Source organism: Lissotriton vulgaris, chromosome 1_1 (assembly GCF_964263255.1).
Source record: "Lissotriton vulgaris chromosome 1_1, aLisVul1.2, whole genome shotgun sequence".
In the NCBI taxonomy this organism is placed as follows: domain Eukaryota; kingdom Metazoa; phylum Chordata; class Amphibia; order Caudata; family Salamandridae; genus Lissotriton; species Lissotriton vulgaris.
Window position 1 is genome coordinate 570596390 of NC_141685.1, and position 20020 is coordinate 570616409.

At 48.2% G+C, this 20020-nt stretch overlaps 1 protein-coding gene across 2 annotated transcripts in view; it reads right to left on the reverse strand.

Annotated features, from left to right (window-relative positions):
* Positions 1 to 20020, reverse strand: part of PKN2 (protein kinase N2) — a 674671-nt gene that overhangs the window by 336725 nt on the left and 317926 nt on the right. For both annotated transcript variants that reach the window (XM_086953970.1, XM_086953971.1), the window contains exon 11: positions 2365 to 2536. In XM_086953970.1, coding sequence (XP_086810096.1) covers positions 2365 to 2536 — 172 coding nt within the window. The remainder of the gene's footprint in view (positions 1 to 2364; positions 2537 to 20020) is intronic.

Consider the following 20020-nt stretch of genomic DNA (forward strand, 5'->3'; position numbering starts at 1 on the left):
CTATGGTTTGGTTTGCAGTGTTATGACATTCAATGTCATGCGGTGCCACCTAATGGTACGTGTACTATGCTACCTTAAGACATCGTACGTTGTGCTCATGTTACGTCACGCCCTGTTGTGTTGTGCTGTGCTTTGTTATGATATGCTGTATATTATATTATGGAATGCCCGATATAATATGCAGTGCTGTGCTATATTATGCTACTCTCATTATGCTTCTCTGTTTTTTTGTGCTACTACTATGCTGTGCAAATTGTATACTACTCTAGCTAGTGTTTGTAGGCTCCACGCTATTGTACAACACAAAGGTGTTAGTGTGTCTAGCCTGCACTTTTGGGTGTTTTCAGCCTGCAAGAGGTAGGAATACCAGTAGTTTAGTTGCTAAATTTGTAAGCTGAGTCCCGGGTTATAACCCAAGCATGCACATTTGATTACACTAAATTTGATGCTCTACATTTGCGCAATGGTAATATACAAAATTAACATACTTTACCCCCCTGTGCACCAGTTCCTTTATCCACAATAAATTAATAATTTTGTAAAATATTGCTATCACTATGTGAAAAATACATATGTACATGTGCATTTGCATTACAAAATAAATACAAAGATGCTGCAGTACTAAGTTGGAACTGCAATATTTGGGCTACTTTAAGTTTTAATGATCATAACCCCGTTTACCAATGTTAACCCCAGTGACATGGCCCCGACCTGCGTTTATCCACATTTTTAAAGTTAGTTATGAGTCAAAATTCGCCAGGCCCTACCAGGTAACACAGAGACAACTAGGATCCTGGGGCCTGTTAGTCAGTCGCACTGAGTTACTTGATGATGACAGTCTGTCTGACTACTTTGAAAACAGGAAGCCAAAGAACCGCAACTCTGGTGTCCCCCAATTGGCAGAGAAGTTTGTGGCTGCAAGGGAATGAGGAAGTGCAGAGGGAGGGGTGTCTGGGCCATTGTCAGGAGTTGGGTAGGCTACAGAAGGCCCTGGTTCGAGCTCCCTGTCCCTAAGGTGTGCACACAAACCGCAGTAGCTTCTGGAGGTAATGGTTCATTACTGAGGAAACAAATACTGCCTCTTATGTATGAAGGCACGCTGCATTAAGCCCCAGTGAAGACACTGTTTAGGCATTGTCATTTACACCACCAAATCAGTCGGGGACACGACTCACTTCACCCTTCCACCGACTCAATTACAATAACTTTTATTTAAGTACTAATTATTAAAAAAATTAAAAGCCATTGTTATTTGTAATATCAATACCTCTAAGTCTCGTAAATACAACACATATTGCATTACAAATGCTATAGGTGTCACATTTGCAAAAGTTATAACTATTGGCATTGTCATACACAATGCCAATAACTCAAACTTTAATGCTGGAGACCTATTGCATTGTAAATGCTTGTTTAAATAAACCAGCAGGTACATTTTCAGCAGACACTTATAGTTTAACAAATTACTTTAGCAAACTCAAGTCACTTAGACCCAAAGTCTGAGCACTGATCTAGGTAGGGTAAAATCCAGCCTTCCGGCTACAGTTACATCATGCTGCTGCAATTAACTGGCAATGTGGCATGCCTGAACCAGGGAACGTTCAGGCTTAGATGTGAGTAAAGTTAGAAATACCATTTTATGGTGGATTGAAAAGTAAATGGCAATAAGTTTCAGCATGTGCTACAAGACTATTTGTAATACAGAAAATGCATGGAAAGCAGTCTCTAGGCGAGGAGAAACAATAGGTCAGACCTAAGGTGGTCAGTCGCAGATCAACGTCTTATAATCTGTACAGTCTCATACACTTGATATAATAGGGATGTCTGTGCATAACAATAGGAGAGGTGTCTCATGTTCTATGTACCGTGCCTCTAATTTGGTGGAAGCAATTGCAGTATCAATTAACTGTCTTCTGTCTTTCTCCCATCAGTCGTAAATGTGAAGGGATCAGATTTCTGAAAACTATTTTCATGACAAAACATACAGCATTCGCGGCCTACTATGTGCTCAGAGAAAAACATGTCCTTTATAAAATAAAGGAAATTCAACTTTAAACAGCAGTGCTTTTAAATCATGTTTAAACTGTAAGATGGAGATCAACAGTTTTACTGAACATATTACACCAAAGGGAAAAAATAGGCGATTTAAATAGCTTTCAATTAAATCTTTTCCAATATTAAACATTTAAATATTATAGAGAGTTGATAACAGCTGCTGTTGGAAAACTATTAGGAATGTAACCTTCCAGATATCATATACATAAACACTCAAAAATACACATAACATGGGCTTTCTTGCTGCCATATATCAGGTTTATCGAATTAAATTAATGTCCTGACCCTAAACACTTCGTTAAAACATACCTCACTGGAGATGAAGGTTCAGAGTTGCGTCTATCCACTGCTGGCACTGTAGAATGCCCCGAACCCTCAGGGCTGAAGGTACCAGATTGATTTACTGGTATTGCTCTTCTCACAAGTCTTCCCCAAGTGGCAATATTAATATTCATTTGAGGTGCACGGAGAAATGTTTTGCCTGTTAATATTGTGAACGTAAAAATAAGGGTTAATGATTCCTCTAGAGTACATCTAGACCTGACAGTATTTTCATCCATTCGTTATTGATCAATAAAATATGGCAAATATCCATTTTCAAACTGTAAGAAATGTCATGATATATTTAAAATTTGTTAAAATGTAAAATCAAAACAAACATCGCACAACTTCATATAAACAAAGCTATTGTTTTCCTACCTAAATTTCTTTTTATTGGAATACTCCCCAACCCTCATCATAATTTCACATTCTTGCTTGCAATGTAGACAAACTAAAGCGTTTTCCCATCCTGGCCCAGTCCTCACTCTGCATATGGTAAGAACTCAATTATGGACAGATAAGTAATGCCCTGTGCCACTACCTCATTCAGTACCTTTAAGGTGTAGTCTGAATTTTAATTAGTAAATGAGATTTTATTTTAAAAAATTCTATTTACAGACCAACATCCCGAAAACATACCTAAAAGAACAGTCAAAGTTCGCACAAATTTTGAATATATATATATATATATATATATTCACTGAAAAAACCATAGGTTATAGACCATATATAGTTATGACATCACTGATGACATCACTGATGACATCTCATTTGACATTACTGATCACATCACTGATGATATCATTCATGTGATAATACGATGAACCTCTTCAGACTCTAATATAACCTTAGATACAATCAGTGTAAACAGACACTCACAGACTGTCACTCATCCATGGAGTTACTCACACACCTAGTCAGTCATGCAAAGAATCAATCACACCTCCATTTCCTCAACTATACAGTTATACAAACTTTACTTATTCAAACATATACTAACACATATTTACTCTCTTATACAATCCATGATACAAGTTCACAATGATCCATACAGCCACTCACACATTCACTGGCTCTTATGCACAGTTATTTATATATGTCAACTCTCACATGTACTGTGTTTTACATATGTACTTACTTTGACATGTAGCACTGAGATATCCATTCACTCACCAATGCACTCATGCACACAGTCAACCGCCCATACAGCTGTTTCCACATGCACTTTTGAAACCATACATCTAGTGAATCAACTGCTCACACATCTATACACCTCCCAGCCACCCACACACACACTCAGTCTCCCATACAAATACTTGGGCAACCAATCAATAACCCATATAGTTACTCATATAGCTACTTATCAACACATGCAACAGTTTACAGAACAACAGACATAATGATGCACAAATTAAGACAGTTTAGTCACTAACCCATGCACTCAGTGAGACACATTTAATCACTCACTCATACAGTCAGTCATGCACCTACTAAATCCTTCATCCAGACACTTATATATCCACTCATTCTTCAATGTGTAAGACATATTTTAACTTTACAGAAACATACAGTCACTGGATGTTGTCATCAGTGATGTCATCAGTGATGTCATTTGAGATGTCATCAGTGATGTCATCAGTGATGTCACTGACCATGTCATGAATGATGTAATATGTGACATCATTAGCAGTGGATTGCGGGTCCGCGATATATAGTTAGTGCAACTAACTATATATGGAATTTCAATGGTTTTGTGCAAATAAAATAAGGTTTTTTAAATGCTAATCCCTAACTATATATGGTCTATAACCTATGGTTTTTTCAGTGAATTTTCAAGGTTTTGTAAATGCAAATTCCTAACTATATATGGTCTATAACCTATGGTTTTTTCTGTGAATTTCATTGGTTTTTTAAAAGCTAATATCTATAGCTGTAAAATATATTCTTTATTAAGTGACGTATCACGTAGCCCGTGAGACGCCTCATGATGCATCGCATAACCGTGACGTATCGTCTCTGCAGCGCAAACCAAACCCAAAACGTAAGCGCGCCAGAACACGCTTAAAGATATATATATATTTTTTTAACCTTAATTAGACAAAATCCACACGTGCACATATCACAAACGTTCAAAAAACACAATATGTCGGACTCCCGTTACGCTGCCGGTTAGCTGCCCGGTTAACGTACCAGGAAGCACCTTTACCGCGAAAAATCGCAATTTATTTTTTCTTTTGCCCCACAGGGAACTTTAATAGCCCCCTCATCAATCCTAGGGGTTCAGGAGGGGTCTGCCTTACCCCTTTCATTCATTTACACCTTTTTTTTTTCCACCTCTTGTCTCTCGATCCTACCGAGAGACAAGATGGCGGCCGCTCTGGACTGTTTACAATGTTGACAGCCAATCAGCTACTCCTCAGGATTTTTTTTTTTTTGGGCCCCGCGTGGTTTTATAATATCCCCCTCATCAATCCTATGGGGTCAGAAGGGGTCTACCTTGCCCTCTTTCCTTCATTTCCCCCTTTGTTTTGGTCTCCTCTTGTCTCTTGATCCTACCGAGAGACAAGATGGCGGCCGCTCCGGACTGTTTACAATGTTGACAGCCAATCAGCTACTCCTCAGACTCCCGTTACACTGCCGGTTAGCTTCCCAATTAGCTGCCCGGTTCGCTTACCAAGACGCGTCTCTACGGCAAAAAAATCGGATTTTTTTTTTTTTTTTTGGGGCCCCGCGTGGCTCTATAATATCCCCCTCATCAATCCTAGGGGGTCAGAAGGGGTCTACCTTGCCCCCTTTCCTTCATTTCCCCCTTTGTTTTGGCCTCCTCTTGTCCCTCGATCCTACCGAGAGACAAGATGGCGGCCGCTCCGGACTGTTTAGAATGTTGACAGACACCGGAGGGCCAATCAGCTTCGCATCGCATCGCAAAGTTCCGATACGCGAAAAGTTCGCTAACCGGATCGCTGCCCGGAGCGCTGTTACAGATATATATCTTGATTTAAACGTTAATTTCTCAAAATCCACTGAAGCACATATATTGAGACCTAGCAAAGGCACATCGGGCTAACAGTCCCTACAATTTTGCCAAGTTTCGTGAAAATCCATTCAGCCGTTCGGGCTAAAAGTGAGTCCAACCGCCCTATGGAAATTAACATGGGAAAAACGCGTTTTGGGACCCCCCTTTTTTCTCGGCCCCCCCTTGACGAACCCCCCCCCAAATTTCCAGGAGCTGCTCAGAAACAAAATGTGCCATTTTCCTGAAAATTTCAGCCGATTCCGTCCACAAACGCCAAAGTTATTAGACATAGGATTTTTTCCCTATGGGATTTCTGAAAATTCTAACTATATATACCTACTGGAGACCGCCAGTAGGTAATATATATATATATATCCACTCACACACACACAAAGGTGAGGAAAAATTACAGTTAGGAAGACTTTATTCTTTCTATACAAACAACTTAAACTACACAAGCATTAGAAATTCTAAAAGGTATAGTTATAACTTAAATGTTTAATTTAGCCACCACCTTCAAATTATTATAACTCGTGTACCTCTGTACACACGGTTGTCACCTCACTCGCCACACTACATTACTTATAGCTCGCCACTTTACCATACAGTGTAGAAAAGCATTGTACATTAGAGTGTAGGGGTATAGAGTGAAGTAAAGCGTTGGAGAGAAGCATACAGTGTAGTAGACTGGAGTTGCATAGAGTAAAGTATTGCGTTGTACAATGAAGCTGCGCAGAGTGGATTGTTGTATAATGGGCAGAGTGAGGTAAAGTCTTGTACAATGGAATGGAGTTGCATAACGTAGTGTGAAATAAAGTATAAGTGTATTGGTGTGTCGCAGAATGGCATGGAGTAGCGTAGAGTCAAGCAAACATATATATATATTGAAGTGAAGTCTTGTACAGCACAGTGGAGTTCTGTGAAGCAGGTTGTTGGAAAGTGGAGTACAGTGTTGTACAATGTCCAGTGGAGTGTTCCAGGATTGTAGTGTCGTAGAGAGCCATAACGTTTAGTAGTGTTTTACAGAGAGGAGTTATATAGAGTGGAGAAGTGTCGTACAGTGGAACGGGGTAGTATGGAGTCACGTACACTGGAGTAATGTACAGTGAAATACTGTACAGTGGAATACAGTGGAGTGGCATACAGTTGAGTGGAGTCGCGTACAGTGGAGTGGCTGGGAAAAGTCGTAGAGTGTTCTGCAATAGAGTGCACGGGCATAGGGTGGAGTGCAGAGTTGGACAGTGGAGAAGAGCATAATAGAGTGTCGGAGAATAGTAACATTTTGTATAGTGTCATTATATAGTGCAGAGGAGAGTATACTGGAGTGGCATAGAGTGTAGTAGCATACAGTAGAGTGGCATACTGTGGAATAGCGTACACTGGATTGTTGTGGAGTTGTATACAGTGATATAGAATGGAGTGACATACAGTGGCGCGGAGTAGTGTGGACTAGCGTACAGTGCAGTATGGCAGATTGGAATACCATACAGTAGAGTAGCATAGAGTGGCGTTGCCTACAGTGTAAAAGTGTAGAGTGGAGCACAGTGGAATAGCGTAGATTGGAGTACAGTGGAGTAGCATAGAGTTGAATAGCATACAGTGATGTGGCCCAGACTGGAATGGTGTAGTATAGAGTAGAATGGGAAAGCATGCAGTGGAGTAGCGTTCAAAGGACGAGTGCAGAATGCAGTGGAATACAACTGAGTGGCTTATAGTGGAGTAGCCTACAGTGGAGTGGTGTGGAATGGACTGGGATACGGTGGAGTTGGTTAGAGAATAATAGCATACAATGTAGTGATGTACAGTGGGGTGACATCCAATGAAATAGCGTAAAATGGAGTGGCGTTCAGTGAATGTCAAACACTGGAGTTGTCTGAAGTGTATATAGTGTAGTGGCATACAGTAGTGGAGTACAGTGAAGAGGTATATGGTGGAGTAGAATACAGTAGAGTGGGGTAGAGTGTAAAAGCATACAAGGAGTGGTGTGCAATGTAGTAGGGAAGAGCGGAGTGGTGTGGAGTACCGTAGAGTGGAGTGGCATACAGTGGAGTCTCGTCAAATGGCAAGCAGTGAAATAGTGTACAGTGGAGTGGCATAGAGTGGAACAGCATACAGTGGAGTAGCATACAGTGGGGTGGTGTAGACAGGAGTCACGTACATTGGAGTGGGGTTGAGTAATAGCATTCAGTGGAGTGGCATATAGCGTAATAGTGTAGAGTAGTGCGGAATGCATGGAGTGCTTACAGTGTAATAGCATAAAGTGGAGTGGCATAGAGAGGCGTGGAGAAGAGTGGAGTTGTTGCAGTGTAATAGCGTATAGTGAAGTGTTGTATAGTGGAATAGCGTGCATTGGAATGAGGTGGAGTTTAATAGCATACAGTGGAATGGTGTCCAATGGAGTATCGTAGAGTGAAGTAGCATACACTGGTACACTGGAGTGGCATACAGTGGGATAACGTACAATGGAATAGAGTGGAGTGGCATTGAGTGGTGTAAAGTGCATTAGCGTATAGTGGAATGGCAGAGTGGAATACTGTAGAAAGGAGTGGTGTATAGTGGGGTCGCTTACGGATGTATGTGAAATTTGGCAGAAATGTAGATTATGGCAACGAATTGCACTGCCTTGCACTTCTCCAGATTTAGCAAGCAACACAGGGCCACGCATGGGGACTTGAATTACTTCGTAAATCTGATTTAAGTATTGCGCTCCTCATGTGAAGCCATGCGTTACGCAGGGGTCATGCAATACAATAACACAGCTAAGCAGGAAATTATATATCGGGACACAGTAATCTACAATTATAACGCAGTATATCATTGTACATGGTGATGACAAGGCATTAGATGGTTGGCTAATGGCCGTTTGTACAAAATTAAAAAGGCAGCCATATTATTTTTATAAAACTTTGGCTGCGTTCTGTCTAAGGGCCTTAGATAAAGGTGCCTACTACCACTTTATTAAAGTGGTTATATGTATATACACATATAACACCAATCCCGCCTCACAGTAGAAACGGGTCTGACACATGCACGGGTCACCTCCAGGTAAGATTTATTTTCAACACTGGGAAGATGGTACACCACCAAAAGGGAAAACACCTGGCAGACGCGTTTCGGAGTGTGCCTTCCTCATTGCCAGCTTCCTGTTTGTCCTGTTTGTGTTTCGCGGGGTTTTTTTTTTTTTTTAAACACATTGTGTTTCGCGGGGCTTTGACATACTGTGTCCTCAAATCCTATTGGACCATTGATATCCAATCAGGAGAGCAGATTTGAATGTCTGTCCAGTATGAGCTGTCACATTGCTGGTAATTAAAGTGCCCCATTGTTCTCCATAAGCAAACTATATATATTACATATTTTTTTTCACAACCAATTTTATTGAGCAGAAGAGTATCAAGAACGTGGCACCTTCACACACCAAGATCACCACAACAGTATCATTGTAATAGTGATATACATAGTAATCAATGAAGCAAGTGTCAAAGAAGCTCCGCTTTAAAGATACCCTAGCAGCCTACCCCAACCCCAACTACACCCCCACCCGTACCCAACACCCCCCCCCCACCACACGTGTACAGAAAGCAACACAAGGACGATGTACATAGAAGAGGCAGGTATAATGCAACCAGGGCTTTGCCATTCGGGCCAGAAGTGTCACTGCGATCAAACGTCCTCCTCCTGCTCCGCCGGGGGTTCCAAGGACAGGCCACGGTAGTCGGCCCACCGCTTCCAGATCTTGAAATGCTTGCGTGGGCAGCCCCGCGCCTCAAAGACCGGTTTTTCAAGGCCCATGAAGTAGTCTAGCCCAGCCTTCCATGCAGACAGGGGGGGGGCCCTCACAGATTTCCATGCCCGAGCCAGGTCACGCTTAGCCACTACCAGGCCCAGGAGCAACAGATGGCGCTTATACATGTTGCCCCCAACCCCTTCCATGATATGCAGCAGGCCCAGCCGGTGGGTTCGAGGAAGATCCCAGCCCAGGACCTCAGCCAGGCAACTCCATACGCCCCTCCAGAATCCAGCCAGGCGACCACACGACCACACCGTATGTAGCAGGGAGCCAGGCACTTCCCCACAGCGCAGGCACTCCGACGAAGCAATCAAACCAGCCTTCCACAGACGTTCACGTGTATAATAGGCACGATGCAGGTATTTGAATTGTATCAGGCGGAGCCGAACCGCAACAGCGGTGCCGCGCGGGGACTCCAGCGCCTCCCTCCAATCGTCCTCATCTAGGGCGCCCACATCTACCTCCCATGCCTCCCGAAGGGAGCTGAGAGTGGAAGAGCAGTGAATAACAAGTGACTGATAGATCCTTAAGACCTTCTTGTCTCCCAAGTCTCCCATAAACACTTTCGCCTCAAGAGGGCTGAACTCCGGCAGGGAGTCAAGACCGGCAATGCTCGGGGCAAGGGCATGCCGCAGCTGGAGGTAACGGAAGAACTGGGACTGGGGCATCTGGAACTCCGCACGGAGTTCCTCAAAGGACTTGAGGGTGGCACCTGATACGACCTGGCCCAGTTGTGTAATTCCAATAGCCTCCCAACCCTCAAACCCGGCCAAGGCCGCCAGTTCCGGGAGCATGCCATTGTGCCACAGCGGCGTTTCAGCTGTTAATTTGCCCCACCAACCCATGCGGCGCAGAGACTGCCGCCACACTGCGAATACCACTTTAGTTACCGACGGCAACCCACGGCGTATACCGGCCGAATAGAGAATAGTGTGGAGCGTGCGATCTCCCATGAGATGTCTCTCCAGGGCATAGGCCGGGTCACTCCTGTCCCCATACCACCATTCATTGAGGACGAGCAGGTGTGACGCTTGGTAGTAGGAGAGGAGGTCAGACGTGGCCAAACCACCACAGTATGTGGACAGAAAGCACGTCCTCAGGGCCACCCTGGCTGCACCGCCATCCCCCAGGAAGCGGCTCAGCGCAGAGTTCACCTGGCGGAACCACTCCATGCCAATAGGGTGCGGGAAGTTTTGAAGTTGGTACAACAGCCTCGGCAGCGCCACCATCTTAAAGATGGCTGACCTCCCAAAGATCGTGAGGGGCATCCTGGACCACGTTTTGACATCTGCCTGGACCCGTTCCCACACCGGCAAGACACTGCGTGCCCAGGCCACGGCCCGCGAGGTCGAGAGGAAGACACCTAGATACTTCAGGCCGTCCGTCGCCACACGCAATTCGGCGGCCCATGGGTCGGCAACCACTCCGCCCTCCAGAATCCACAGGGTCGATTTAGTCAGATTAAGGCGAAGCCCTGAGACCTCGCCAAACCCCCGCATGATCTCCAAAACTCGGGGACCCGAGCGCTGCAGATCGGTGAGGAACAGGAGGACGTCGTCCGCATATAGTGCAATTCTATCCGCTAGGTTATCATTCCAGACAAAGCCACGTAGATGGGCATCCATTCGTATCCGCGACGCCAGGGGCTCCATGGCCAGGGCGAACAGGTAGGGGGACAGCGGGCAGCCCTGTCGAGTACCACGTCCGATTTGAAAGCGCCCAGAGACCGCGCCGGCCACACGGACCGACGCCGTAACATTGGTGTATAGGAGACGAATATAGGACAAGAAGACAGGCCCTAGATTGAGGCGGGCCAGCAAGGCGAACAAATACGCCCAACTCACCGAGTCAAAGGCTCGGTCCATGTCCGCAAGCAGAAGTGCGGCCTGTTCATCCCTAGCACCCATGGCGTCGATCGCCGCCTGTGCCCGCCGGATATTATGCCGGGTGGCCCTGCGCGGCATGAACCCGGCCTGGTCAGGGTGGACCAGGTCGGCGATGTGGGGCAGAAGGCGGTTCGCCAGGGCTTTCGCCAAAATCTTGGCCTCGATGTTGAGAAGGGAGATCGGCCTGTAAGAGTCGTGCCGGTCCGGCGCCCTGCCCGGCTTCAAAAAGACCACAATCTCGGCATGACGCCAGTCAGGTGGCAGCTCGCCCCTAGTCCGCGCCGCCTCCAGGGCACTGCGAAAGTGGGGTCCCAGCTGGACGTGGAACTTTTTATAAAATTCGGCAGGATAACCGCTCGGGCCGGGCGCCTTCCCTGTATTCAGCTGGCCAAGGGCCTCCCCGAGTTCCTCGGACGTGAGCGGGGCCTCCAAGGCCGTTCTAGTCTCATCCGGGACTGCCTGTGGGAGCAAGTCGTCCAGGTATGAGGCAATCTCGCCCTCCACCAAGGGGTCACGAGGAGCGTATTGTGCCTCGTAGTAGCGGGCAAAGCTAACCGCCAACAGACCCGGGTCGGTCATGACCGAGCCGTCCTCCGCCATAAGACCGGGCAGCTCTAGGGGCTGGAAAGTCGCCTGGCAAAGCCTATGCAACATGGTGCAGGACTTATCACCCCACTGGTACACCCTGCTGCGCGTGGCGAGCCACGCCTGTCTGGCCTCCTCGTATAGTACCGAGGCATACGTCTGCTGGGCCTGCAGGAGCTGTCGCACGACGCCCTCGTCACCCCCGAGCCGACCACGCTGCTCCAGCTCCTCCACGCGGGCCGCGGCAGTCACAATGGCTTCCCGACGTTCCCGCCGAGAGGCCGCACACCAAGTTATATCAATGCCCCGGAGCGTAGGCTTCAGCGCCTCCCACACAACAATTGCATCGACACCCCCCACCAAGTTCTCGCGCCAGAAGTGATCGATCGCTTCGCGTAAATGCGTCACGTACTCCGGCCGCTGCAGCTGCCAGGCGGACATACGCCAGCGAAAGGGTTGCCGTTTAGAGGGGAGGGTCACGGTGGCCAGGACAGGGGAATGATCTGAGAGGCCCCTGGGGAGTATTGCGGCATCCCTGACACGGCTCAGACAGGCACCCGGTACAAACAAATAATCGAGCCTCGAGAAGGACCCATGCACCGCCGATACATACGTGAAGGCCTGCACTGCGGGATGAAAATGCCGCCACACATCAATCCAGCCCAGACTACGCACAGTCGCACACAATCGGGTGGGAGCAGCCGCGGGGGGGGGGGGGGGTCAGGCACTACATGTGCTCGCCTCAGGCGGTCCAGGCCCACATCCATGACTTCATTCCAGTCACCCCCCACCATGGTCAGGACCTCGGGGATTTCGTCCCACAGCGCAAACAGCCGCTCAGACAATGCCCACTGCAGGGGGGGAGGGGCGTACACACTTCCAAAGACCACCGGCTCGGAACCCAGCAGGCCTTTAATAAAGACAAACCTACCCTGAGGATCAATCCATTGCTTCTCATGAACATAAGCCACCCTACGGTGCACCAATATGGCCACCCCCCGTGACCCCCTCGTAAAGCCAGCATGATAAACCTGTTGATAACCAAACCTCTGAAGGCTAAGGGCCTTGGAGCCCAGCATGTGAGTCTCCTGGAGCAGGAGTACATCCACCATCTCCCTCTTCCCCCACCGCAGCACAGCCCCACGCTTGATCTTATCCAGGATACCCCGCACATTCCATGTCACCACCCGCAGGGTCTTTGAAGGAGACGTAGTCGCAGTATCAGCCATAGTCAATACACAGTCCAGAATCCGGCCCCCCCTCCCACCCTGGTGCAACCCGCAAATCAACAAAAGTCAAAGCCTCAGACACGTGTGGACCCACCCCCCCAGCCCGCAAACTCAGCACCCCCTTCCCAACCCAGAACCCCCCCAACAATCGCAACACCAGAACTCTCCCCCACGCCCCACACCCACCACCCCAATACCTCAGAAAACGTTGAAGTATCTGTCGCGGCATGGAGAGACCCGGGTCCAAAACAGAGGACCCAGGGCCCGCCATACCAATGGATCCCAACAACCCCACAATGACACACACACCACCCCCCCAACAACACTCACATCCGTGAGGGTCTGAGGCCCACAAATGGTACCCCCCGAGCCCCACTGTGTCCCCATGGCAATAACTGGAGTCTTCACATGGGAACCGACTGGCACATCAAGGACAGAATGAAACAGTCTCACCAGCCAAAGCAGATCAGTTCAGTATTCGGCATACAAAGTGCGTGCAGACCCAGCAATGTTCAGCTGCCCGCATCGGAGTGCTCCGAGTCCCTGGCACCACCCGACTGCGATGCACTGGCGGAAGCCGATCTCTTCTTGGAGCGAGACCTCCGATGGCGGCCCTTCCTGTTCGGGCGATCCGTCCGCTCTGGCGACGATCCCTGGGACCTGCCCGGGTCCAGCCCCGGTTGGGCATGGGGCCTGAGTCGCACCGCCTCATCGGTCCAGCGGAACACCTCCTCCGGTGAATCGAAGAAATGGGTCCGAGACTGATATATCACCCGCAGGCGAGCCGGATACAGGAGCGAGTATTGGAGCTTGAGGCCCCTTAGCTTAGCCTTAGCGCCCATGAAGGATTGCCTCTGTTGCTGTACCATCTTCGTGTAGTCCAGGAAAATCATGATAGTATGATTCTCGAAGGCGAGTGAGCCCTTGTTCCTCGCCTCCCGCAGGATAACATCCCGGTCATGATAATTCAGCAGGCGAGCGATGACAGGCCGCGGGCGCTCGCCCTCCGGCGGCCGCTGGGTCAGAGCCCTATGGGCCCTCTCAACCACGAAGCACGTAGACAGTGCCCCTTCGGGGAGCCAGCTTTCCAGCCACCCGGTTAAGAACCGCTCCATGTTGTCCTTCTCGCACCGCTCCGGAAAGCCAATGAAGCGGAGGTTGTTGCGCCGCGCGCGCCCTTCTGCATCTTCCACGCGGGCCGCCAGTGTCTTTTGGATGCTCTCCACCTCCGCCAACCGCTTCTTCAGGCCACCAATGTCCGCCTCGGCCTCCGTGATACGGGTCTCAGCCCCAGCGATCCGTTCCACTGCGTTGCGGAGGTCCTGGCGCAGGAGCGTGACATCCGCCCCAACCGCCCCAATCTTGGCATCAAGCATGTCTCGGGATTGGGTGATGGCCGCCAGTATAGCTGCATTGTCCGGCCCAGGGCCACCACTGCCACCGGCCGCCCCGGCACCACCACTCGGCCCAGTGAATTTATCGATGGGGCCATGTTTAGGCGGGCCACCTCCTCTGTCCCTGGTCATGGCACACGCTGGGCAGGGCGGACACCACCCCCGAACCTTCGGGCACTGTCCCAAGTCCTGAATGGGACGGCCCAGATGAGGCCCCAGAGAGGAATGCGGGCCGGCCGCCGAGATCGGGTGTCGCGAAAATCGAGGTCCCGGCGTCACCCAGACGGGACAGGCCGCACTCGCACTCGTCCCCACGAGCTGCTGTCCAAAGTACAGAAAGAAGAAGAAGCCGTGGCTCCGTGGTCTGTAGGCAGCCGTATCCAGTGGGCCGGGCCAGGAGAGGCAGATCGGATGCCACCACCGTCCGCCAGTCCGTCACCGGCCGCCTCGGGGCTCAAGGAACCCCGTCCCCAGACTGTTGCGGGGCCACGCCTCACCGTCGCCGCTCGCTGGGCACACAGGGGGAGAGCCGATAAGTAGGAGCAATTGGCACCGTCCCGATCTCCAGACGATCACGGCCAGAAAGATGAGCCAAGGGCGATGTAGCGGATGCCACCCGCACCCGCCAGATCGCAACTGCCACCAGGCGTCGCGAAACTCGAGGGCCCCGGTCTCCGGCCGGTCACCAGGCCGCACTTCGCCGCCGCCTCCCTCCGATCACAGGAAGGGAAGAAATGCAGGATCGACACACCAAAGTAGACAGGAGACTTCGCCAGATCGAAAGCAAGCACTGGGTACCAACAGCGGGCTCGGGGGTCAGGATAAATGATCGAATTAAGTCCGGGCCGGCGGGAGCTCTACAAGGCTGCGACCGCCATCTTCGCCCGCCAAGCCACGCCCCCCTATATTACATATTTTTAAATACGTTTACAGAGCACTGCACTAGTATTTTATCCACGCACAGCTCATACTCTTTCATATTACATCACTTATTCATAATAACACTAATGACATCTCAATCTACATAATTTATGAGAATATTGTGCATGATAGCAGGGCGAGAGATCAAGTAGTCTAGCTAGTGAATTCACAACACTATGTATGGAGGTGCATGAGCCATAGTAAGTTTTAGGTGGGGCGTAAATTGTTGCTAAGTTATCACAACTTTAGAACTTAGGATATTTGTCTAGTTTAAGTTAGTTTTGTATACAAATTAATAAAGCTTTCCCAACTAACTAATCCTCATTCTTTGATTTTTTCCATTGAATTAAAAAAAAAATAGGGAATATGATACTTACCAGTATGCATCTGTTCTTGGCATGTAGGGCTGCTGACCTTCATATCTGTGCATAGATCGCCGCCTAGTGTTGGGTCCGGATGATTGCACATTGTTGTCCTGGAAGAGTCTTCGAAGTATCACGAGATAGGTGGCTCCTCCCTTGGACTACAGTGCGCATGGGCATCCTCTCCATGCTCAGATTGTTTTTTGCCATTGTGGCAGAGATGGAGTATAGTACAGTAAGAGATGTTCATGCAAAGAGTGAATGCTACAGCTGCGACAGGCACTGGGGAGGCGGGTGGGCGATATGAATGTCAGCAGCCCTACATGCCAAGAACAGATGCATACTGGTAAGTAGCATATTCTGTTCGAGGAATGTGGGCTGCTGAATTCATATCTGTGCATAGAATGTATAGCAGTATCCCCCCTAGCGGTGGCTGCCTGTGCCAGCTGCAGCAGCCTGAAAAAGAGTTTTGAGAACAGCCTGTCCTACAGCAGCTGGCTGTTTGGAATGTACATCTACACAGTAGTGTTTTGTAAATGTATGTATGGTTGTCCATGTGGCTGCTCTACAAATTTCGTGTAAAGGAATATTTCCTAGGAAAGCCATGGATGCCCCTAGTTTGCGTGTAGAATGCGCCCTAGGGGGAACTGTTAAGGTGCATTTTGCCTTTAAGTAACATATCTGAATGCTCTTAACGATCCATCTGGCTATACCAGATTTTGAAATAGGGTTGCCTTTGTGTTGTGGTGAGAAAGCAACAAACAAATGTTTTGTCTTTCGAAATGCCTTAGTTCTATCTATATAGTAATTCAGAGCTCTTTTGACATCTAGAGTATGCAAGGCCTTTCAGCAACTGTCTTTGGGTTTTGAAGGAACACTGGCAGGTCTATTGTTTGATTTATATGACAATGGGATACCACTTTTGGCATGAATTTAGGGTTTGTTCTGAGAACTACTCTATTCGCGTGTACTTGAATGAATGGCTCTTGAATAGTTAGGGCTTGCAGCTCACTAACTCTTCTAAGTGAAGTAATGGCAATAAGGAAGGCCACCTTCCAAGTAAGAAATTGTAGTTCGCATGAGTGTAGTGGTTCAAAAGGTGGTCCCATAAGTCTGGTTAAAACTATGTTTAGATTCCAGACTGGTGAAGGTGGGTGCCTTGAGGGAATTACTCGTTTAAGTCCCTCCATAAATGCTTTAATTGCTGGCACTCTAAATAGTGAAAGGTGTTGCCTGTTTTGGAGATATGCTGTTAACGCAGCTAGATGTATCCGGATGGATGAGTAATATACATTGCAACGTTGTAGGTGCAAGAGATAGAAAATGATGTTTTGTGTTGAAGCGTCTAATGGGTTTATGTCGTTGTTACTGCAGTAAATGACAAAGCGTTTCCACTTAGCTGCATAACATGCTCTGGTAGTGGGTCTTCTTGCCTCTTTGATAATATTCATGCAGTCTGGAGGCAAGTTCAGGTATCCAAACTCTAGGATTTCAGGAGCTAGATCGCCAGGTTTAGCTGTTGCGGGTCTGGGTGTTGGATTTGGCCATGGTTCGGAGTTAGAAGACTGGGTGTTAGTCGCAGTCTTTGATGAGGCACCACTGACAGTTCTAGGAACGTCGTGTACCATGGTTGCCTCGCCCATGTGGGAGCAACTAGGATTAGCGTCAGCGAATGTTGGCGCAGTTTGCGTGCCACTAGCGGTATTAATGGAGCTGGGGGAAAAGCGTACGCAAATTTGCCTGACCAGTTCATCCATATCGCATTGCCTTGCGACTGCGGATGTGGGAACCTGGCGGCAAAGTACTGGCATTTTGCGTTTTTGCTTGTGGCAAACAGATCTATCTCCGGTTGTCCCCACTGCCGGAAGAATGGTTGGAGCACATTGGGGTGAATCTACTATTCGTGCATCTGCTGACTGTGCCTGCTGAGCAGGTCGCCTATTTGATTGTCCTTGCCTGGTAGGTGTTCTGCCATGAGAAACATGTTCCTCTGGATAGCCCATTTCCACATGCTTTGAGCTAGGTGCGACAGCTGTGGGTTGTGTGTTCCTCCTTGTTTTTTAATGTAATACATAGCCGTCATGTTGTCCGTCCGGATCAACACAGTCTTGTTGCGTAAGTGTTTTGTGAATGCTTTTAGGGCTAGAAAGACCGCCGTCAACTCCAGAAGGTTGATGTGCATTTTTTTCTGTTGTATAGTCCATAGTCCCTGAACTGTGTAATGCAGGACATGGGCTCCCCAGCCTAGCAGGGATGCGCCAACTGTCATCACTATTTGTGGGACAGGCTCTTGGAACAGTCGTCCTTTGCAAAGGTTTTGTGGATTCCACCAATGCAGAGAGTTGTACGCTCGACTGGTCACCAACACTAGGTCCTGTAATTGGCCTTGAGCCTGGTTCCAGTGCCTTGCTAAGCACTCCTGAAGCGGACGCATGTGTAACCTGGCATGAGGGACAATGAATATGCACGAGGCCATCATGCCTATGAGTTGCATAAACACTGGAGCTGGTAACGAGTGTTGTGGTCTGAACTTTTGGATTAACGTTTGCATTCCGTTTACCCGTGCTGCGTTTGGATAAGCCTTTGCTGCTAGTGTATTTATTGTTGCTCCCAGGTACGGTTGGACGTGGGAGGGTTGCAGGTGTGACTTCGGGTAGTTTAGCGAGAAACCTAGTTTGTGCAGGAGATGAATGGTCTTTGACATGTGGCTGGCACATTGCTGGACTGATGGCGCTTGTATCAGCCAATCGTCCAGATATGGGTACACATGAATGTGTTATCTCCTGAGATGTGCCGCCACTGTTGCCAGGCATTTGGTGAACACCCGTGGAGCTGTTGTTACACCGAATGGTAGGACTTTGAACTGGTAGTGCTGTCCTTGAATAGTAAACCTTAGATACTTTCTGTGAGCAGGGTGTATTGGTATATGAAAGTATGCGTCTTTGAGGTCTAGAGTTGCTAGGAAGTCTCCTTGGCGAAGCAGTGGTAAAACTTGTTGGAGAGTGAGCATATGAAAGTGCTCTGACAGAATGTAGAGGTTGAGGGGCCTGAGGTCTAATATTGGTCTGAGTGAACCGTCCTTTTTTGGAATGAGGAAGTATAGCGAGTATACTCCCGTTCCTTGGTTTTGTAGTGGGACTGGTTCTAAGGCCCCCTTTTTTAGCATACTGAGGACCTCTTGCTGCAGTAATGTTATATGTTCCTGCGACATGGGACTGTGCACGGGTGGTATGTTGGGTGGTGTTGACGTGAGTGCTAGGCAATAGCCATGCTGGATAATTTGCCTTACCCACCTGTCCGTAGTGATGTTTAGCCAGACTGGCAGGAATTGTTGTAGTCTTCCCCCAACCGGTGTTATATGGTCTGGGGGTAGTGCCAAGAAGTCACTGTCTGGTGTTAGTGGAGGATCTGTTGGCATTGCCTCCACGACCCCTGCCCTTAATGTTATTTCCTCGGTATCCACCCCTGTTCGTGTTTTTATTGTATGTGAATTGCGTATTAGTTTTGTAAGTGGAGGATTGCTGCGATGTGTTACCTCACGCTCCTCCTCTATAACTTGAGCGACGAAAGGAGCCTCTGTGTTGTTGGGACTGAAGGGCTCCCATGGACTTTGCCGTTTCGGTGTCCTTTTTCATTTTGTCCAGAATTGAGTCAACTGCTGGACCAAACAAGAAATCTGGATTGATAGGCTGGTTAAGAATTGTGGCCTGTACTTCATTTTTGAATCCAGATATGCGAAGCCATGCGTGCCTTCTAAGCAGTACGCTTGTGTTAATAGATCTGGCAGCTGTATCTGCCGCGTCTAGAGCACACTTAATGGAGGCATTGGTGATGAGCTTTCCCTCTTGTATAAGTTCATCTGCCTGCTCTTTGTAAGGCTCGGGTAAGTGTTGGAGAAGTCCTTGTAAAGTATCATAGTGTGCTCTATCATATCTGGCCAGCAAGGCCTGTGTATTGGCTATTCTCCATGAGTTTGCTGCCTGAGCTGCGACTCTTTTGCCTGATGCTTCTAAAATCTTAGACTCCGTGTCAGGAGGAAGAGCCTCTCCAGTTGTTTGTGAATTCGCACGCTGGATACCACCAATGAGTCTAAAGGCAGTTGTCCCCTGATGTATGTAGGGTCTACTGGTGCAGCCCTATACTTCTTCTCTATTCTAGGGTTGATGACACGTGCCCTAGCAGTGTCTTTGAAGATGTCATTTCCGTGCTTTAGGACGCCCTTTAACATGGGAAGAGTTTTGACACTTCTTTCTGATGTTGCCAGCGTATCAAATAGAAAGTTCTCTTCTATAGCATTAGAATGCATGTCTACATTATGGTAGCTTGCAGCTCTGTCTATTAAGGAGTTAAAAGCCACTGTGTCCTCTGTGGGTGATGGCTTAGCTGGGTATACTGTAGGGTCTGTAATAGGTAGAGCCCCCTCATTGTCTGGCTCACCTCCACCCCCCCATGGTTGTGTAT